General features: G+C 45.2%; 1 protein-coding gene across 1 annotated transcript; it reads right to left on the bottom strand.

Moving 5' to 3' along the window:
- Positions 1-608: 608 nt before the first annotated feature.
- LOC137544252 (olfactory receptor 2A12-like) lies at positions 609-7,645 on the bottom strand. The gene is made up of 2 exons (XM_068265308.1): positions 7,547-7,645; positions 609-1,568 (listed from the first exon to the last, which is right to left on the bottom strand). Exons 1-2 carry the CDS (start codon positions 7,643-7,645, stop codon positions 609-611), a joined length of 1,059 nt encoding a protein of 352 aa, XP_068121409.1.
- Positions 7,646-23,088: the final 15,443 nt, after the last annotated feature.

Below are 23,088 nucleotides of genomic sequence, written 5' to 3'. Positions count from 1 at the left end.
ACATTTCTGGCCAATTAAATGCCCCAGACAAGGTATTTTCTGTGACTCTTCCCAATAATTATTCATTCATTTCCCTGGCAATTGGTATGTTTCTATTTGTGCAAATTCAATGAAATCACAAATCTGGAGAGGTAGCAAAATCAGCTTTTATTTTGAAATGTTATTGTTTGGAAAGAGTTGCGAAAGGCAAAGAACATTCAGCATAATCGAGTAGCTGTTAAAGGAAACCCGCGACTTTGTAACTACAAGCATTTCTACTTACCTGGGGCTTCCTCCATGCACCTGTAGGCCATTGGGCTTCTTTGCCATTCTCCCAGTCTTGTCCATTCCTCCACTGTCTGGCCTTGCAGTCTGGGACTACTGCACATGCCTGGTTGTGCCCTTGTGTCCTTGGTTGCGCTCCCATGGCCAGGAATGTTACTATTGCACAGATGCAGAACACTCTCAGCCGAAGGAGCGCCATTGGGGGTGCACATGGCTAGGCCAGTCACAGATTTTATAGGGTGGACAATGGAGGAACAGAGTGGCCAGGATGGACAGCGAGGGAGCCCACTGCCTACAGAGGGCTGAAAGAAGCCATAGGTAAGTATTAATGTCTCAGGGACAATTCATGGCAAAACCCTTTTAGCCATAAAATATTGATTAATGTCCTTTCTTGTTGCCTGCAGAGCATTTTGAAATTCTTGATTCCTTAAAGTGTAAATGACGGGGTTTAATACAGGAATCACTAAATAATAGACAATGGACATGGTTTTATAGGAAATGATAGTCTGTGGCACGATAAAGGCTAGGAATGGAATGAGAAAGTGGATGACCACCACCAGAAGGTGGGAGCTGCAGGTGGAGAAGGCCTTCTGGCGTCCCGTGGCTGATCGTATTCTGAGGATTGCAATTATGATGACAATGTACGAGAGAAATATAAATCCACAAAACAGATTTAATATTGTAGCTATTATAAACCCGTACAACTCAAGAGTGTCTAAATTTGCCATAACACATGCAAAATGGACAAAGGCTGTGTATTCACAAAAAAAGAAATTCATTTTAACAGGAGCACAATATTCCAACTGCCCAAACAAGTAGAAATATCCTGCTGTAAGAACTGCAGATAATACCCAGAACACAATCAGAAAATACAGACATAGTCTGTTGTGCATGAGGACGGAATATCTCAAAGGGTGGCAAATGGCCAGATACCTGTCATAGGACATTACCGTAATCTGCAGTATATCGACAATTCCCATCCATGACAGGACATTTAACTGGACAAGACAGCCAACGTAAGAAATAGTTACTCTAGATGATAACACGTTGAAGAGCATCGATGGAGTCATATCTGTGGCATAGGCAAGCTCGACAAAGAGTAGATTGCTGACAAAGATGTACATGGGAGAATGGAGACGAGGACTTCTACAAACTAGGAAGATGACCAGGCAGTTCTCCAGACAAGTAAGTATGTAGAAGATCAACAGGACGAGGAATATTGGAATTTTGTAATCAACGACACTCTCAAATCCATTAATGAAGACTTCAGTGACAATTGTTCTATTCCATTGCTTGATGAAAATCTGTGAAAAGTATTAAATGAAGAAAATGTTATTGAGATGGAACAACAGCTTGAAGGAGAACATCATTGTATTCCTAGCCATTACCTCAAAGTCCTACTCCCATTGCCTACAAAGATCTAGTACAAAATAAAAATGAACAGATATTTAAGAAAATGGCACTAAAACTCCAAAGCTTCAATAATGGCATCATGCGGGGTCTTCTGTCCTAGTCCCCAAAATGCTGCCATAGCCCAGGCTCTCATCATGCTTTCTGGAAGTAGGGTTGACACATGCACCTATTATCACCTTCAATTCGTCACTTGAATGTAATTGGAAAATTAATGTCCCCCCTTACCATGTTCTTCTATAAGCCAAAACTTGTGGCATGAGAAATTGTGAGACGTTGCCCTGGGAGTTGAGAGAGAGGAAGGTGTTGGCATGCAACAAACACCTTGTCTCCAGTGTAGAAACGGTGGAGAGAAGTGTGGCCCTGTGGTAAATAGTTGTATCCAGCGCACCCCCCCCCCCTCCCCACATACACACACACACACACCTCCTGAATAGAAAATAATTGGCATTGTCATCCTTATAATTTTATATAACACTGGCCACAGTGCATTACAGAGAACATTGAACTGCCCCTCTATGGCACTCACAATAATTTAAACAGCTATCTCAAAGTTGATACATAAAAACATCCAGTTTGATCACCACTAATGCTACAAGGACATATTGGTTCATCCTGTTAATCAGCGGCGGGAGTGTGCTCACTCCCACCGCTCTTTCACAGTGGAGTTTACAGTTCAAAGATTGTGAATGGGAACATGTGTTTCCTGAGCCAATCAAAGTGCCTTTATATAAATAACCATGACTCCAATCAGGAGCCATGTTCATTTTATAATAATGAAAGTAAAAAGCAGAGTAAAAAAAAAGATTGAACACTTCCTGGTAACCCAAGATAATGTGTAGTACCATCTTGGGGCCAACAAGTAAAATTAAACTAAAAATACATTAAACATAAATGTAATATAGTTATTTAAACCTTTTTAACCCCCTCCCCCATAGTTACCAAAATTAAAAAAAAAACTTTCAATAAAAAAAAAAAATTACAGCATTGAAAAAAGTTACATTAGGGACAGAGCTTTTGAAATATGTATGTCATAAGCGAATATTACTGGCAAAGGGCTTGTAATTATTTATGGTACAAAAAAAAAATAGTACAAAAAAAAAAAAACACAGGAAAAATGCACTTTATTTCCAATAATATATTGTTGCCATACATTATACTAAGGTCATAATTTAAATGTTGTAATAGCTAAGACAAATGAGCAAATAAAACATGTGGTTTTATCTATAGTATAGGGGATGGAATTGGAGAAGTAGTGTATTGTTTTTCTACATTTTTTCTTAATTTATCCCTATAAAATGTATAGAAAATAATTGTCAAATATAGACACTATATCTTCCGCAAATAGCTGAATTTATGGCAAAAAAAAAAAAAAAAAAAAAGATATAGATCATTTAGGTACAAAAATCAGTGAAAAAGCTATGGCCAAATGAGCGGGAGGAGTGCTGACAGGTGAAAATAGCTCTTGGCGGTCAGGGTAAAATAGCCTTTGGGGTCAAGTGATTAAAGTCCCTACTACAATGTATAGCCATTTACTGTGAGGTGGGGAGATTGGGCTGTGGGGAAGCAGGTTATTTCAGCACAAAACTACCGTATTTTTCGGACTATAAGACGCTCCGGACCATAAGACGCACCCATGTTTAGAGGACAAAAATCAGGAAAAAAAAAATATAATAATCCTGGATGCCTCCATGGTTCAGGGCGTCTTATAGACCTTTTTCTCCCCAAGCTGCATAACCAGCTACAATAACTTAGCTTCAGTGCCCAGCTACACTAACCCCTGCTGCTCCCACCAGCTAGACTACCCTACACTAAACCCTGATGCCCCACCAATAACCTTATGCTACACTTCTTTACACTACGTTACACTAGTGCCTGATACCCCCATAAGTTCCTATGCTACACTATACACTACACTAGCCTACTCCTGCTGCCCCTCCAGTAACACTAAAGTACATTAAACTAACCCCCTGCCTCCCCACCAGCTGCAATAACTAAACACTACAACTTCAAAGTGGATGATCTCACCTATCCAGGTGTCAATCCACGTGCTCCTATGCTGTATTCTCCAGCAGCTTTGATCATCCTGACGCAGAGGCAGCAGCAACAGTGTGATCTGACATCCCAACATCCAGCAAATTAAGGACCATTCCATTGTGGCTGCAGCGGCTGTCATCCCATCATCCAGCCCCCGATCTTCCTGCACTTGCGGTGGAGCAGATGAGTGACTATTCCTGTGTGGCTGCAGCGGCTGTCATCCCATCATCCAGCCCCCGATCTTCCTGCACTTGCGGTGGAGCAGATGAGGGACTATTCCTGTGTGGCTGCAGCGGCTTTCATCCCATCATCCAGCCTTCGATCTTTCAGCGTGGCTGCAGCCGCTGTCCTTGATCCTTATGTGTTGCGGTAGTGGGTCAGAAGAGGGGCGATCGCTGGCAAGCTGCAGGGGCTGTCCTCTTAACTTGCGGTGGCAGCGGCGGCGGGGCAGATAACGGGAGATCCCAGCGGTAGTTCTGACTACCGAAGTGTCTTAACGTCCTTGTTTACTGGCGCCCCCTGATGACGTGCGACGCACACGCGGCTGAGTCATAAGGGGGAAGGAAGTTCAGACACTTCGGTAGTCATAACTACCGCTGGTAACTCCCGTTATCTGCCCCACCGCCGCTGCCACCGCAAGTTAAGAGGACAGCCCCTGCAGCTTGCCAGTGATCGCCCCTCTTCTGACCCACTACCGCAACACATAAGGATCAAGGACAGCCGCTGCAGCCACGCTGGAATATCGAAGGCTGGATGATGGGATGTCGGATTGCGCTGCTGCTGCCCCGCCATGCCAGGATCATTAAACTAGCTGGAGACATTGAGCACCAAGCGCGCAGATAGGTAACCACTTCTGCTGCGCTATCTGCATTTGCTACACAGGGGCACATTCGGACTATAAGACGCACCGACTTTTCCCCCCTACTTTTGGGGGAGAAAAAGTGCGTCTTATAGTCCGAAAAATACGGTATGCTATGATGCGCACCCCGCGTAATGGTAATTTTGTGCTGTAGTGGCTGCCAGACCCTAAATTACATCTCTCTCTGAGTTGTGAAGACTCGGAGGGGGAATAGTATTTAACACCGCCTCGGAGTTTAGCGGCAGCAGGGAGAGCCATAATTCGGCTATCCTAGCGCCAAACTGAGCGGTGCCCTGTCAACAGGGCTGTTTCTTGGGCAGCGCGGCCCTGGGCGCAGACTGGCAAGTAGAGGAACTGGCAAATTTAGGATCACATATAGGGCTTGATTCACAAAGCCGTGCTAACGCATAGCACTGTTGTGCTAGCGTTTTGCGTGTGTTATAATGCATGTAACATTTTTTATGCCCCATCAAAGAAAACTGCCCGGGCTTTTTTCCCCTGATGCTTTGCAAAGCATGATAATAAGTCCTATGTTGTTATTCACATTGCCTAGCAACTGGGAGGGGTGATCTGGACACAGGACAGTTGGAACGGTGTCTCATGCTCCCAATCACCTCCTTTCAACCAAAAAGATGGCTGCCCTCATGAAAGCACAAACATTTGCCTATTCTTTAACCACTTCAGCCTACAGGGTTGAGAATTTTTTACATCTGAGCAACTTTCACCACCATTCATTTTCCAATAACTTTATCACTACTCATCACAATGAATTGATCTATATCTTGTTTTTTCCACCACCAATTAGGCTTTCTGTGGGTGGTACATTTTGCTAAGAGACACTTTACTGTAAATGCATTTTAACAGGAAGAATAAGAAAAAAACGGAAAAAATTAATTATTTCTCAGTTTTCAGCCATTATAGTTTTAAAATAATACATGCCTCCATAATTAAAACTCACGTATTGTGTTTGCCCATAAGTCCTGGGTATTACACCGTTAAAATTATGTCCCTATCACAATGTATGGCGACAAATATTTAATTTGGAAATAAAGGTGCATTTTTTCAATTTGCGTCCATCACTATTTAGAAGCCCATAATTTAATAAATCATATTGATATACTCCTTTGACATGAATATTTAAAAAGTTTAGACCCTTAGGTAACTATTAATGTTGTTTTTTTATTATTATTGTAATTTTTTATTTTATTTTTTATTAAAACTTGTATGTGGTTATTTTTTGGTGTGGGAGGTAAACAGGGGATTTTACAAGTGTAAAAATGTATTTATTCAATGTAAAGTGATTTTTGGTGTAGTTTGCTATTTGGCCACAAGGTGGCCACAGTCAAAAAGTCGTGGGAGCGATCGATCTCGCTCCCAGGAAGAAGATAGAAGCAGGGGAACTTTTTGATCTCAGAAAAGCCGCAGCGTCTGAAGAGACGCTATCGGCTTTTCTCCGGGGGGGTCCGATCAGTGAAAGGGATTTATAATCCCTTTCATTGATCGCTGGGCTAACGGCCCCCAGCGGGAGCGCGCACGGGGGGCAGGCCGCGGGAGCGTGCGCGACCTGCGGGAGTGCGTGCAGCCTAACTGGACGAAAATTTTCGTCCAGTTAGGATGAAGTGGTTAAAAACAGGGTGGGTAAAAGATTATATTACCTATGTATTTTAATTAACATAACTAATGTAACTTAAAGACAGTATGTTTGTTTAGGCTGAAGTTCCTCTTTAAGCACAGACAAAGGTTGAAGTGCTACCTCGTGTGGCTGTTAAGATGGGTCAACCACTGAGTTGGCAGAATACTGGTCATTCGGTTTGTTTTAAGGCTAACCCGGACATTACTGATATTTTTGCCAGATTTGGTGGACAGTTAGCAGGATAGACCATAATGTCTTAGGCATCCATCAACAGGTGGGGGAAACATCAGTAAGGCTCCATTTACACTTAATCAGTTGGCATGGGTCAGTGTGCATTAGTATGCGTTAGTATGCATTAGTACGCGTTGGTACACGTTTTTTCCATAGCAGTACAGTGGAAAGATGATTTCAGTTAAAAGGCGTTAAAGAGAAACTCCAACCTAGAATTGAACTTTATCCCAATCAGTAGCTGATACCCCCTTTTACATGAGAAATATAATGAATTTCACAAACAGACCATCAGGGGGCGCTGTATGACTGATTTTGTGCTGAAACTCCTCCCACAAGAAGCTCTGAGTACCGCGGTACTCTGGGCAAACTGCCACAATGTAACAAGGTTCACAGACAGGAATTAGCTGTTTACAGCTGTCTCTAACAGCCAAAACAGCTAGGAGCAGCTACATAACCTGCCCACAGTAAAAATGTCACCATGTAATAAATTTTCACTGGAGTTCCTCTTTAAGTGTGAACTGTGTCATGGGAAAACATGGATATTACTTTGAAAATCAGTTTTCTTTCAGTTATAACTGAGAGCAACTGATTAAGTGTAAATGGGGCCTTAGCATTCTGGTCAGTAATTTCACTGCTGTGTGCGTAGCAGTGATGAGCGAAAATGCCAATATTTCTTTTTTTGCATTGATTTTTGTGAAAATAATGTAAAATTTGACTTTTGAGCGAAAATACTATTGAAAATCATTTTGTAGTAAGTTTGTGTTTTTTTTCACATTATTTTGCACATTTTCTTGATAAATTAAACAAATATTTGCGGTTTTCCATATATTAAATATATTAGCAACTATTTTCTTGAAATTGAAAATAGCATTTTCGATGTGAAAATGACTTTGGCGAAAGTTCACCAGCATCGCTGCTGCTTAGGCATCTATGCTGCAGGAGGAGTACATGCTTAGTGGTTGTGAAGTAGGGTGTAGATATTCTACTGCTGTGGGGGTCTTTAGTACAGCATTGATAGGATATTACACATTGTGGTAGGCAGGAAATTTCTTGTAGTAAATAGCAGGATCATGCAAATAATCATTAGTAGGGAACAGAGCGTTAGACATTACCTCCCTTCGGTGGTGGGACAGGTCCTCTTCACCCCTCTTCAGTACACAAGAGCTGTGCAGCCAATCACTATACAGCTTCTGTCCCATGGCACATGACATGCTGGAACGGAAGCTGCATGGCTGTACGGCTTGTACACTGAAGAGGAGTGAAGAGGACCTGTCTTGCCTCCGGAAGAAGTTAATGTGTAACACTCCGCTGCTGCTGTTCTCTGCATTACATACAGGAGTGGGGCTGGTTAACCGCTTGCCAACCGTATCACGTCGATGGGCAGTAAGGTCCTTGGGGCGGGTACTGCAGGAGATCGCATGCTGATGCGCATGCATCTCTGCATGAATGATGGAGTGGAGCTCCGTCCATCAGTCTCCCAGCGGCGATCTAATTATCCTGTACAGCGCTGTGCGATCTAAGGCAGCGATGTACTGAGGACAGCCGCGTAACACACCTGTCCCCTTCCTTGGCTCAGGGTTGATCCGCTGTCATATGACAGCCGGACACAGTGATAGGTTGGTGGGGGGAGGGAGGGGCCACTCTAAAAATAATGTAAAAAAATACACACTTTTATTTAAAAATAAGACAAATATTTGTAAAAAAAAAAAAACATTGGGGGAGAGATCCGATCCCACCAACAGAAAGCTCTGTTGGTGTGGAGAAAAGGGGGGGGGGGGGATTACTTGTGTGCTGAGTTGTGAGGCCCTGCAGCAAGGCCTTAAAGCTGAAGTGGCCCTTTTTGTGACAAATGGCCTGGTCTTTAGGGGGGTTTAACACTGCGATCCTTAAGTGGTTAAATACTGTGATGGGTGGAGTTCGGTAAGTCTGAAGTCAGCAGTATAGTCAGGCACGGAAATCCTGCATCCACAAACTTTCGAACGTGTTTTTTGTAATTTCTTTGTACATTTGTATGCACATTTTCAGTTTGCCATTGTTTCGTGTATATCAAAAAAATGTAATTTTATGAAATCCCTATTTTTCACAGGTAATGATATTCTTCTGCATTGCCATTAAGCATGAATCTCTCACAAAAAAGGAGGCCTTAATTTGAAACATTGAAAAATCGCAAAACTTAATTTGCACACCAATGCATAAAAAATGTGGACGCTTTTGAAATACAAGTTTAGCCAATGCAACTTTGGAAAATAGCAATGCGCTCACACCTGCAAATCAGTGTGAACAGCTACTAATGGAAAACGGTCCTGCTAACCTAATGGCAGATGGTCCTACTAACCTAATGGCAGATGGTCCTACTAACCTAATGGAAGGTGGTCCTACTAACCTAATGGCAGATGGTCCTACTAACCTAATGGAAGGTGGTCCTACTAACCTAATGGAAGGTGGTCCTACTAACCTAATGGCAGATGGTCCTACTAACCTAATGGCAGATGGTCCTACTAACCTAATGGCAGATGGTCCTACTAACCTAATGGCAGATGGTCCTACTAACCTAATGGCAGGTGGTCCTACTAACCTAATGGAAGGTGGTCCTACTAACCTAATGGCAGATGGTCCTACTAACCTAATGGAAGATGGTCCTACTAACCTAATGGAAGATGGTCCTACTAACCTAATGGAAGATGGTCCTACTAACCTAATGGCAGATGGTCCTACTAACCTAATGGAAGGTTGTCCTACTAACCTAATGAAAGGTGGTCCTACTAACCTATTGGAAGGTGGTCCTACTAACCTAATGGAAGGTTGTCCTACTAACCTAATGGAATGTGGTCCTACTAACCTAATGGAAGATGGTCCTACTAGCACTGTGAAAAATGTAAACAGTTGGCAGCAGCAATATACAGGCAATAAAAGTGCTGTCTACAAAGTCAGAGTAAGTCACAAGTGTCATTCTGCTCTGATTTTGCTACACATGAAATGAGCTGAAGTTTCCATGTATCGTAATTGCCTTACTCAAATGTCATCTCTCCTGATAATCTCCAGAGATTATCTACATAATCAATTACACATATAATTAAATCTTCTGCACGTACGTTTATGAGAACATAATAGACTGTGTGTGGTGCCCAGGTGCTGATACTGTAACAATATTACTATAGAATAAATATTACACCAATATTAGAAAGCATTTGTGTCTTTTCCCTGCAGACTCGGCTGTGTTTAGTGACACGCCCCTCATGGCGAGATCTGGCTGCACTTACTCTGTTTTCTGTACTATTTCCGGCAGCATTTGCTCTTGGGATAGAGATCTCAGCATGGTAATAGCGGGAGTCATAGTGTTCAGCATACAATCCCATAGCACTGCTGCTGCTGCAGAGGATTACCTTACAGTTACACCTTGTGACAGTTACACAGGACCTTTTATACTTTTCCTGGTCATTACATCGATGGTTTCTCTGAATCATCTCCCAAAGGACATCATTAGTTTGTTAGTAAATAGTCAATTACTAGAAACTCTTCTGTGACAGCCCAGTGATTGCATCAAACAAGCATTGTATTACATCACACGATAAACTTTGCAAAAGAAAAGACTATTAAGACGTTTTTGGTTTTGGTTTTTAAGAAATGGAAATTCTTGCTGTGTAGCAAATTATATTAACATTTAGACTTAAAGGACCACTGTGACGAAAATATTACAATTTAAAATATATTTAATAAGAAGTACTTTTCTTCCAGAGTAAAATGAGACGTAAATTACTTTTCTCCTATGTTGCTGTCACTTACAGTAGGTAGTAGAAATCTGACAGAACCGACAGGTTTTGGACTAGCCAATATACTCATAGGGCGTTCGCAGGCTTTTCTTTATTTTCAAAAGCACTTAGTGAATGGCAGTTGCTCTTTCTAACTGCTAAAAAAAAAGAGTACAGTGAGCAGGAGGCTGGCCAGCATCTTTGTAAAAAATCTTTTTCGGGGTGTGTCTTTATAAAGAGTAAAGGTCATGCTGAGAATCCCCCATGGAGAGATGGAATAGCCCAAAACCTGTCGGCAATGTCAGATTTCTACTACCTACTTTAAGTGACAGCAACATAGGAGAAGAGTAATTTGTGGCTCTTTATACTATGGAAGAAATGTACTTCTTATTTGTATGCGTTTACAGATATTTTAAATTCTAAGATTTTCGTGACCGCCGAATGTAGATGGGCAGTCGCAGAGTGGCTCCCCCAGGACCACCTAACACCAACTGGTGTCAAGTCCTGGGGGTGGAGATAAGAGATGGCTCAAACCTCAGATTTTCGGTTCGCGAACCTTGAACTTTCGCGAACCGCAATAGACTTCAATGGGGATGCGAACTTTTAAAACTAGAAACATTTATGCTTGCCACAAAAGTGATCTGGATTTAACGCACAGCAGCGTTTTAAGGGCAGAAATTACATTGCATGCTAAATTGGATTCCTGGAGTGCTTTAAAACATCTTGCATGTGTATACATCATGTAATTAGAGCACTGCTTCACACTGACACACCAAACTCACTGTGTAACGCACAGCAAACAGCTGTTTGTATAGTGACGGCCTTCCTGGACTGGTGCGCACCATGGCCAGAGTGCAGGCGATAGCGGTTTTCAAGCCCATATGGTCGCCGGGCTGAGGTAGCTCAATGACAGAACAACAATGACTGTCCAGCTGATCGAATTTGGTCTGTCCACAATGAAGCAACGACCTTATTATCTTGGGTGTGCCCCCAACACACTCATATAGCCGGTGGTCATTGCTTCATTGTGATACGCAAGCCCCTTCACCGCGGCAAAGTAATGATCACTAAGGGGAATTGACACATGTACATGCCTTTTGTTTTGTTGTTGCAGCCGCAGTGCAGCCAGAAAAATTAGGCAGGCATGTACACGCAACTGAAAAATTATTACAGCCTTAAAAATTCAGGAATCTGACTGGAGTCCTGGACACTGTTGGTGGTGGTGGAGAAGGCAGTCAAGTGTCCTGCAGGCAGAGATGCTGTGTGGGGAGCGACTTAGTCTTGGGGCAGCCAGTCACACAGTGTGCAGGCAGAGATGCTGTGTGTGGGGACTGACTTAGTCTTCGGTCGGGCAGTAGCCCTCCGGGATCCATGCCTCATTCATTTTGATAAAGGTGAGGTACTGAACACTTTTGTGACTTAGGTGACTTGACTTCTCTTCACAGTGAAAATGCTTCCAGTTACGCTGAAGGTCCTTTCTGACAGGACGCTTGAGGCAGGGCAAGACAGAAGTTGGATGGAAAATTGTGACAGCTCTAGCCACAGGTCAACCCTGCGCACTCAGTAGTCCAGGGGTTCATCACTGCTCACAGTGTCTACATCCACACTTAAGGCCAGGTAATCGGCTACCTGCCGGTCGAGGCGTTGGTGGAGAGCTAAGGCGAGACGTTGGACTAAAGAATGTCTGCATGTCCGACATCACCATGAGATCGCTGGAGCGTTCTGTCCTTGCCTGCGTGGACATGGGAGGAGGATTACTGGCAGTGGTACCTTTATTCCGTTGTGCTGTGACATCACCCTTAAACGCATTGTAAAGCATAGTTGCCGGCTTGTTCTGCAAGTGCTGCATCCTTTCTGCCTTCTGGTGATTTGGAAACATCTCTGCCACTTTGTGCTTATACCGAGGGTCTAGTAGTGTGGCCACCCAGTACAGCTCATTCCCCTTGAGTTTTTTTATACGGGGGTCCCTTAACAGGCTGGACAGCATGAAAGATGCCATCTGCACAAAGTCGGATCCAGACGTACTATCCGTCTCCTCTTGCTCTTCCTCAGTGACATCGGGTAAGTCCTCCTCCTCCCCCCAGCCACGAACAATACCATGGGAAAGTTGAGCAGCACAAGCCCCCTGTGATGCCTGCTGTGGTTGTTCTTCCGCCTCCGCCTCCTCCAAAAAAAAAAACACCTTCCTCATCTTCTGACTCCTCTTCCCCACACGACTCTTCCTCCTCCTCCCCCCTCTGTGCTGCTGCAGGTGTTGAGGAAACATCTGGTTCTGATGAGAATTGATCCCATAACTCTTCCTCCTGTTCCTGTTCACGCTCCTCCACAGCTTGATCCACCACTCTACGCATAGCACGCTCCAGGAAGAAAGCATATGGGATCAAGTCGCTGATGGCGCCTTCACTGCGACTCACCAGGTTTGTCACCTCCTCAAACGGCCACATGAGCCTGCAGGCATTTTGCATGAATGTCCAGTACTTTGGCCAGAACATCTTCACCTCCCCAGAGCATGTCCTTTGACTGTAGTTGTAGAGATACTGTTTGCAGGCTTTCTCCTGTTGTAGCAGGCAGTTGAACATCAGAAGCGTTGAATTCAGGGTATCGCAAATCAAGCGTGTCACCGGCAAGTTGTTTCTCCGCTGAATATCGGCAAAGCGTGCCATGGTCGTGTAAGACCGCCTGAAATGCCCACACACCTCCTGGACTGCTTCAGGATGTCCTGTAAGCCTGGGTACTTACCCACAAATCTCTGAATTATTAGATTCAGCACATGTGCCATGCAGGGTACATGTGTCAACTTTCCCAAATTCAAAGCCGAAATGAGATTGCTGCCGTTGTCACACACCACGCTGCTGATCTCCAGTTGGTGCGGGGTCTGCCACTGATCAAGCTGGTATGGCAACAGCTGGCGAGCTAACAGTTCCACCAAGCCAGCTGTCAGACGCCGGACAAGTGGGTGACTGGCAGACATTGGCTCCTTCCGCTCAAAGATTGCCCTCACGGACACCTGGCTGCTGCTGTGGGCAGAGGAGCAGGAACCGCTCAAGGTGAGAGGCAGAGTGGAGGAGAGTGGCTGTGATTGTGAAAGTGCAAGGGAGAAAGCAGCTGAAGATGATGCACCTGAAGGAGGAAGAGGAGAAGGAGGGTGGCTTTGCTTTTGTGTGTGGCTTTTCCTCAGGTGGTCTTGGCATTGCAGTTTGTGCCTTTTCTCCATGTGCCTTCATAAGGCAGTTGTCCCTACGTGGGTGTTGGCCTTTCCACAGCTCAATTTTTGGCGGCAGAGAGAACAGATGGCATTGCTCCGATCTGAGGCAGACACACAAAAAAATGTCCACACCGCTGAGCCCATGGGTGTGGGCCCTATGGTGGCGTCAGCAGCTGACGTTGAAGGGCTGTCCATAGGTGGCGATACATGGCGCCGGACACGGCCACCATCTTTTTCTGATGACGAGCTCCCCCTTTTTCTTTCAGGAACTCGTCTCCTCCTACTCCTCTCTGACTCCTCCTCTGAACTGTCCCCCTGTTCATCTCCTCTATTGGGAAACCACGTAGCATCCGTATCATCATAATCATCATCATCATAATCATACTCCCCAGCTTTGCTTGCATCAGACACCTCCAAAACTGCACCAACAGCAGGTACTTCATCATCCTCCTCCTCACACCTTACGTCCATAGTGTCGCCTAACTCGGACATATGAGGTGGTGTAACTTGCTTAGCACCTTCATCTTGTTGTAACAATAATGGCTGTGAATCAGTGAATTCCCCACCAAATAACTCCTGTGAAGTGTCAAATGCAACGGTTGTGGTGCTTTTAGTAGTGCTGGTGGCTGCGGAAGATGAGGTGTTCTGTGTTAAATAGTCAACCACGTGCTGACAATCTTGGGAGTGGATGGGACGTGCCTTCTTCTGAGCACTGTACTTTGGTCTAGGGCTGCACAAAATCATGTCAGCACGACCTCGAACAGACCTGACGGGTGGCCTTCCTCTGGGTCTGCCTCTGCCTCTGCCTGTTGTTTTGTCCATATCAGGGGGGGTGAAGTGAAAGGTATGCAATGACTTGACTAATACAATGTGCAGTCACACAAGTGCAGTGAAAGGTATGCAGTGACTGGTATTACAATACAATGTGCAGCTGTCACACAGGTGCAGTTAACAGGTATGCATGGACTGGTATATTAAACAGCGTGCGGTCACACAGGTACTGTGAACAATTATGCAATGACTAGTATTACAAATGTGCAGTTGTCACATACACAGGTACCGTGAACAGGTATGCAGTGACTGGTATATAATATAACACTGAGTGCGGTCACGTAGGTGCACTGAACAGATGTGCAGTGACTGGTATCAATACAATGTGCAGCTGTCACACACACACAGGTACCATGAACAGGTGCAGCGACTGACTGGTATATAACACTGCGTGCTCTCATGTAGGTAGGTGCACTGAACAGGTAGGTATGCAGTGATTTGTATTACAAATGCGTGGCTGTCACACACACAGGTACCGTGAACAGGTGCAGTGATTGGTGGTATAGAACACTACGTGCGCTCACGTAGGTAGGTGCACTGAACAGGTAGGTATGCAGTTATTGGTATTACAAATGTGCAGCTTTCTTTTTTTATTTTTTAAACTTTGTTTTTATTTCCATGAAAAGGTCAGAGAAACAAGGATGTACATTTGCATATGATAGTATCAAATAAAAATGTATATTCCAGAGTAAATACATTCATGCTCAGAACAAGGCAGTTATTTAAGAATGTACGGTTATCTCAACAGTAATGCAACTGACATTTCCATGGGTTTTACCCCCTATATATATCAATATAATACTATATGACAAAAAAACCAAAATGAACAAAGAGTTAGACATATATATATCCCTCTTAACTTACCCCTCCCACCCCTTCCCCAAAAACCGTTCTGCCCTGGATCTCCCCTTAGTGACTCCGGTCATATCGGAGTCAAGGGGACCCAGGGCTTCCCATCACAGCCACTTCTTCACTTTATAAGTATTAGATATATAGAGTTTAGGTCTAGATTGCACTCTACACATAAAGGGCGAAGATATGTATGTTCAATTCTAGATCATAGGTCATCATCACTAATTTCTAACGGTCCCAGGGACCCCGCGATTTTCCCCCTCAAATACCATGTCGTATAAGTAAAAGGTCTCATTATTGACTTTATTTCTGCCTTGGGAGCGTATTGAATGATGAATGGTCTCCAGAGTTTAAAGAATGCTTTGGTGTTGGCCTTTTTAGCTTGTTCTGCATTGAACTTGGCAATATATAGTAGTTTGCGCATCAGCTCTAGAACCTGTTTCTGTGAGGGAATTTCCGAGTGTATCCATAAATTCAGAATACATTTTTTTGCAGCTAAGAAGAACAAATGTTCTAAGGGCTTCAAAGGAATTGATTTCGATGAGGTCTGTAGGGGGACGCTATGAAATATATACATTTTTGGGTCTAGAGGTCTAGTAAGTCTAGTTTATGCGTCGTCTCAACAATAATGACTATAATTTACGGTTTACCTTCCAGGATGATACCATGTCTATCCCCTTTCTCGATCTGAGGATCTCGATTGATGCAAGTGGCTGTGTGTCTACCTCCCTTTACAGGAAAGATACAGCCACTAATTCTTTGTTGAGAGCGGATAGCTTCCACCCCTCGCATACTGTCAGGGGGGTTCCCACTGGACAGTATCTGAGGGTACGCAGGAACTGCTCTGAGGAGGCAGTTTTTGAAACTGAAGCCAGGGATCTACGTCGCAGATTCAGGGAGAGGGGGTATCGTGATGTCCACCTGAGACGAGCATATCAGCGTGCAGCGCACGCTGACCGTGACGCCCTAATAGGGGTACAACAGCATTCTAAACGTTTTAATAACGAGGTACGTTTCTGTACCAGGTTCACCGTCCAGCATGGCTTGATAATGGATGCTTTGAAGCGTCACTGGTACATCTTAAAAAATGATCCTAAATTAGGTCCCTTGGTTCCAGATTCCCCGTTGGTCTCTTGCAGGAGGGCGCCCTCCTTGAGAGACCTACTTGTGAATAGCCATTTTTCGGGTACCACTGAGACTGCCAGACACTGTAAGGTCACTGGAACCTACAGATGTGGGGGGTGCACAATCTGCCAGTACATGCAGGTTGGTAGAGTGGTAGAACTGCCTGACGGCAGGCCTTGGACCCTCTCTCATTTTGTGAATTGTGACACCACCCTGGTTGTTTACCTCTTGGTCTGCCCATGTGGGGCTTTCTACGTGGGCAAGACCAAGAGGGAACTCAGGAGACGTATCAATGAGCATATTACTAAAATTAAAAGTAAAAAATTAGAAGCTTTGACACCAGTGGCATCCCACTTTAAGTCTGTCCATGGGGGTAGATATAAAGATCTGAGAGTGATTGGTCTGGATCGAATTCACACCAATATACGTGGTGGGGATTTTGACAGACTGGTCCTCCAGCGTGAGGCACGCTGGATATTTGATCTTAGGGCCACCGTCCCTCCAGGATTGAATGACACACAAAGCTATGTCCCCTTCTTACCTCAATAATCTGCTGGTCCAGTCCCTTGTGCTCTGTGTGGAGTTGGCGCTCCCCTCCGTTTTGTCCCCCCCGGGGGGAGGCCACCGACTGAGCTGTTCCCTCTCTTCCATGTGGGACCCCCTCTTTCCATCTCCGGCATTGTGACCCCGCATGCACCATTGGCCTCTGCTCTTTGATAATGAATGCTTACATGTTTAGTTGAAGCGTATTTTCCCTGTCAGGCGACATGGATGTCTTTGTCTCCAAGTCGCCATTATTTTCCATCTTTTAACATTTTTCCCTTTCCTTTGTGTCTGGGTTTGATTCAATTTCCGAGGTCATTTCCACATTTTCATTATTGATACTATGTTTCTTTATATGATGTGCCGCTCAGCGCTGTCGGCCGCCTGCCCATTTCTGCTCGCACGGCATCTCGCTGTTTGCGGGCGTTTGGGCGGCGTGACCGATGGATGCTGATTGGCCGAACACTTGCATGAATAGGAAGTGTGCACCCATGGTTGTGTATGTTTGACACGCCCCCTTGAGAAAGCCGGAAGTCTACCGGCGAAACATGTCGGGTCCTTGGCGTTCTGGTACGGCCTGCGTGTGTTAGCCACCCTCTGCCGCCACAGCTGCCTGACACCATCACCGCACCTTTTGCCTCCCGTAGTGCGGAGTCTTCATGCTACTGTCCGCACGGCGTGGATCTCCCACCGTGCACGCTTGGTATTTGTTGGACTTACACAGCCTCCCAGCTACAGTACGGTGAATCCCAAACTTTGCATCAGCAGCCAGGAGGCATTTTCTGGCGGTTCTACAGCGGCTCTACTTGGAGTATCTGGAACTCACACGTGTATGTCAAGTTGCAATATTTATATGATGCCGACACCGTGGAGCCGGTAGAGTATGCTTACAATTCCCATGCTTGCAATATGCCGCTTATGCTGACACTCTGAACTTGCTTGTGAGCGGAGCCTGCTTCCTCTTTCTTTGCTGCTTATTGCTTGGATTGCCACTGTTTGATACAACACTGCTGGGGCTGCATTCATTTATAGTGAAACATTATTTTGATCTCTGTCGGGAGGAACTAAAGGTGCAGTGAGCTTTTTCACAGGAATTCCGTTTTTCCAACTGAGTGATCACTCCAACTCATCTACCCCTGGTGTGTGTGTTTGGATGTGTGGCATATGTGGTGGGTTTGAGGGTCGGCCGACCTTATTGCAGGCATTGTACTTTTTAGTGGAATTTATTTCCTTTTAGATTGTGGCAGTTAATAATAAAATTTATATGTTTATAATTCAATGTAGACACTTGTGTTTTTTGGAGTGTACTCCTCCTCCAGTTTATCCTTAACGATTACTTTGATTCCTATTTTTGGAGGAGACACCCCAATATGTGATTTTTTGTGATCAGCTTTCTGTCCCCGCTAGGATATATACCCAGCTGCTTAGGGTTAAACTGGACACACAGTCCAGGGGACCTTTAGCTTGTCCTTTTAGTGGAGTGGTGCATCTACAGCGGCACAGGTTATAATGCTACGGTGGGATGCTTTGGTCTCGCAGGTGGAGAGGGACTGTTCTAAGACGCAGAGTTCAAGGGACGGACAACAATTAATAAATAGTGGTTTTCGTAAACTTACCAAATTGTATGAGAAGAAGTCTAGGATCTGGTGGAACATTCGCTACAATAAACTTTACCTAAGCGATCATTTTGCACCCTTGTGGCTTAGGTTCCAGGTGTTCCCCCACAGAAAAAATCTAAACGACGGTTTCAAAAAAAGGTGGGAACAAAATTTCGAGGCCTGCGCTGAAACTTGTTTAACGCTCATGAATGAGCTTGATGAGTCTGATTTAGAATCGACGGAGAGTGAAATAGTGCGCATTTCCGAGTCTCTCAAGGATCTAAGTACAGATCCGTTGTATAAAAAACGTAGCTCTGATTTGGAGAGCCACATCAGTAAATTTAACAAGGAGCTAGTTGTTGCTCGCGATCAAAAAGTTCTGAGGGACAGGACGGCGTACAAAATTGGGACTGCTTATAGGTGGGGGATCAAACGCCCTTTTCCTGGTAGACCTAGGCCACCGGGTGCTAAAGACCCAGCACAACCACCAGCAGCAGAGGAATCTGATTCCTCGGTGAGCGGGTCAAGTAGGGCGGAGTCACAGAGTTCAGGCTCGGCCAAAAATAGCGTAGGACGATATAACACCAGATCTAGATCAAAAGAAGGTAAGGAAAAGAAAAAGAAGCCTGCTCAACAGGCTAGCAGGAGGAGACATAGCCAGTCATGCACTTCACCGGAGGAAGAAGAGCTGGGCCCTGCAGGGGGGTCCCGGGGACATGGTGCCATTGGTGGGGACTCTACATCGTCCTCGGTCATTCCTTTTTTAGGACAGACTCACCCGGGGATATGAAAAGAGACCATGAGTTAAGCGATGTTTCTGCCCAGGAGTTGAATCCTTTACAGGTCATTAATTTAACAGGTAGTCCTTTACCTGCTATGGTGGTATCACTTCTGTCCAGGGGGTTGGGCTTCTGCCCGACCCATAACATGGACAGATTTGAGGTCATCACTGACTTTCATATCTTTGGCAGAAAGATTCTTCTACAGTCCTTGTTTGCTAACAAGGAAATGAATCGCACAGCGGTTCCCCCGGGTGAGGTCTGGACTGACGACGATTTACGAGCCCTCGCCATCCTTGAGGAATTGGAGATGAACCCTGAAAGTCGCACGCTACCTAGTGTGGATATGATGGAGGGAGCACGGTTAGCTCCACCTGTCTATCTGCCACATCTGGCGGACGTGGGTCTGAGGAATAGATCCGCTAAGTTTCCCCCCTTTTCATTAAATCCAAGTTTGAAGACTTTTATGCAGGTTGTTGAGGATGATCTTTTGAAGATCAGAGTGGACACACCCCTCAGGACGAACCTGTCTGAACAGGAAGTTATGGCACTCGATATGCTCAGAGAGCAGAAAGAGTGGATAATCAAACCCTCCGATAAGGGGGGGAATGTGGTTATCATGACCAATGCCGATTATAGAGATATGTGCATGGATCTTCTGGGGGATAGGCGATGTTATGTGAGGGTGCCCATGTCGAGGGCCGCCGGTTGCCGGGGTGACCTAGAAGCTCTTATTGACGATGCTGTACACCGTAATGTGATTAATGAAGAGACTAGTCAATTTTTAAAGGTATCAAAACCCATCACCCCTACATTTTATGCCTTACCTAAGGTGCATAAACGGCTAGCCAAACCCCCTGGACGCCCAATAGTATCGGGCAAGGGTTCACTCACGGAAAAAATCAGTATCTACCTGGACAGGCATTTACAACCGCATGTACAAACTTTGCCATCGTATGTTAGAGACACCTTGCATTTGCTTCAAATTATCAATGGTTTACAGGTCCCCGTTGGTACTCTGCTGGTGGCCCTCGACGTGGAGGCCCTCTATTCAAGTATCCCCCATGACCGTGGCATTAATGCAGCTGGCACTTTTCTTAGTGAACTAAGCATCTCACATGTGGCTCATAATGGTTTTCTACTATCTTTGTTGGAATTCCTACTCTCTAATAACATTTTTGTCTTTGAGGGGACCCACTACCTCCAGGTGCAGGGTGCGGCGATGGGGACGACCTGTGCCCCGTCGTATGCCAACCTGTACCTGGGGGTGTGGGAACGTGAGATCTTTTCCGATGATTCTATGTCGATGTACGTGCGCCACATTGAGTCGTGGCACAGGTACATCGATGATGTCTTGCTATTCTGGACAGGTGGGCACGATTTGCTGGTCGAATTTATGCGTCGTCTTAACAATAATGACTATAATTTACGGTTTACCTTCCAGGATGATACCATGTCTATCCCCTTTCTCGATCTGAGGATCTCGATTGATGCAAGTGGCTGTGTGTCTACCTCCCTTTACAGGAAAGATACAGCCACTAATTCTTTGTTGAGAGCGGATAGCTTCCACCCCTCGCATACTGTCAGGGGGGTTCCCACTGGACAGTATCTGAGGGTACGCAGGAACTGCTCTGAGGAGGCAGTTTTTGAAACTGAAGCCAGGGATCTACGTCGCAGATTCAGGGAGAGGGGGTATCGTGATGTCCACCTGAGACGAGCATATCAGCGTGCAGCGCACGCTGACCGTGACGCCCTAATAGGGGTACAACAGCATTCTAAACGTTTTAATAACGAGGTACGTTTCTGTACCAGGTTCACCGTCCAGCATGGCTTGATAATGGATGCTTTGAAGCGTCACTGGTACATCTTAAAAAATGATCCTAAATTAGGTCCCTTGGTTCCAGATTCCCCGTTGGTCTCTTGCAGGAGGGCGCCCTCCTTGAGAGACCTACTTGTGAATAGCCATTTTTCGGGTACCACTGAGACTGCCAGACACTGTAAGGTCACTGGAACCTACAGATGTGGGGGGTGCACAATCTGCCAGTACATGCAGGTTGGTAGAGTGGTAGAACTGCCTGACGGCAGGCCTTGGACCCTCTCTCATTTTGTGAATTGTGACACCACCCTGGTTGTTTACCTCTTGGTCTGCCCATGTGGGGCTTTCTACGTGGGCAAGACCAAGAGGGAACTCAGGAGACGTATCAATGAGCATATTACTAAAATTAAAAGTAAAAAATTAGAAGCTTTGACACCAGTGGCATCCCACTTTAAGTCTGTCCATGGGGGTAGATATAAAGATCTGAGAGTGATTGGTCTGGATCGAATTCACACCAATATACGTGGTGGGGATTTTGACAGACTGGTCCTCCAGCGTGAGGCACGCTGGATATTTGATCTTAGGGCCACCGTCCCTCCAGGATTGAATGACACACAAAGCTATGTCCCCTTCTTACCTCAATAATCTGCTGGTCCAGTCCCTTGTGCTCTGTGTGGAGTTGGCGCTCCCCTCCGTTTTGTCCCCCCCGGGGGGAGGCCACCGACTGAGCTGTTCCCTCTCTTCCATGTGGGACCCCCTCTTTCCATCTCCGGCATTGTGACCCCGCATGCACCATTGGCCTCTGCTCTTTGATAATGAATGCTTACATGTTTAGTTGAAGCGTATTTTCCCTGTCAGGCGACATGGATGTCTTTGTCTCCAAGTCGCCATTATTTTCCATCTTTTAACATTTTTCCCTTTCCTTTGTGTCTGGGTTTGATTCAATTTCCGAGGTCATTTCCACATTTTCATTATTGATACTATGTTTCTTTATATGATGTGCCGCTCAGCGCTGTCGGCCGCCTGCCCATTTCTGCTCGCACGGCATCTCGCTGTTTGCGGGCGTTTGGGCGGCGTGACCGATGGATGCTGATTGGCCGAACACTTGCATGAATAGGAAGTGTGCACCCATGGTTGTGTATGTTTGACACGCCCCCTTGAGAAAGCCGGAAGTCTACCGGCGAAACATGTCGGGTCCTTGGCGTTCTGGTACGGCCTGCGTGTGTTAGCCACCCTCTGCCGCCACAGCTGCCTGACACCATCACCGCACCTTTTGCCTCCCGTAGTGCGGAGTCTTCATGCTACTGTCCGCACGGCGTGGATCTCCCACCGTGCACGCTTGGTATTTGTTGGACTTACACAGCCTCCCAGCTACAGTACGGTGAATCCCGAACTTTGCATCAGCAGCCAGGAGGCATTTTCTGGCGGTTCTACAGCGGCTCTACTTGGAGTATCTGGAACTCACACGTGTATGTCAAGTTGCAATATTTATATGATGCCGACACCGTGGAGCCGGTAGAGTATGCTTACAATTCCCATGCTTGCAATATGCCGCTTATGCTGACACTCTGAACTTGCTTGTGAGCGGAGCCTGCTTCCTCTTTCTTTGCTGCTTATTGCTTGGATTGCCACTGTTTGATACAACACTGCTGGGGCTGCATTCATTTATAGTGAAACATTATTTTGATCTCTGTCGGGAGGAACTAAAGGTGCAGTGAGCTTTTTCACAGGAATTCCGTTTTTCCAACTGAGTGATCACTCCAACTCATCTACCCCTGGTGTGTGTGTTTGGATGTGTGGCATATGTGGTGGGTTTGAGGGTCGGCCGACCTTATTGCAGGCATTGTACTTTTTAGTGGAATTTATTTCCTTTTAGATTGTGGCAGTTAATAATAAAATTTATATGTTTATAATTCAATGTAGACACTTGTGTTTTTTGGAGTGTACTCCTCCTCCAGTTTATCCTTAACGATTACTTTGATTAGTAAGTCTAGTTACCTTGAACGTGAGTCTCCCCACCCCTTCCCAGAACTGTTTAAGTTTTGTGCATGTCCAAAGTAGGTGAAATAAATCTGGAAGAGATTCTCCACATTTAGGACAAGCAGTCAAATATCGTGTGGGTTCAATTATTTTTTTAAAATTAAATGCGTAGTATC

The sequence above is a fragment of the Hyperolius riggenbachi genome, chromosome 1 (assembly GCF_040937935.1).
Source record: "Hyperolius riggenbachi isolate aHypRig1 chromosome 1, aHypRig1.pri, whole genome shotgun sequence".
Taxonomy (NCBI): Eukaryota; Metazoa; Chordata; class Amphibia; order Anura; family Hyperoliidae; genus Hyperolius; species Hyperolius riggenbachi.
This window is presented reverse-complemented; position numbering and strand designations above follow the sequence as displayed.

Coding starts and splice junctions, on each gene's coding strand:
- LOC137544252 (XM_068265308.1), bottom strand. CDS start 7,645: ATGTCATGTGCCATGGGACAGAAGCTGTATAGTGATTGGCTGCACAGC. Junction 1,569..7,546: donor TGTCCCACCACCGAAGGGAG/GTAATGTCTAAC, acceptor TACTTTTCACAG/ATTTTCATCAAGCAATGGAA.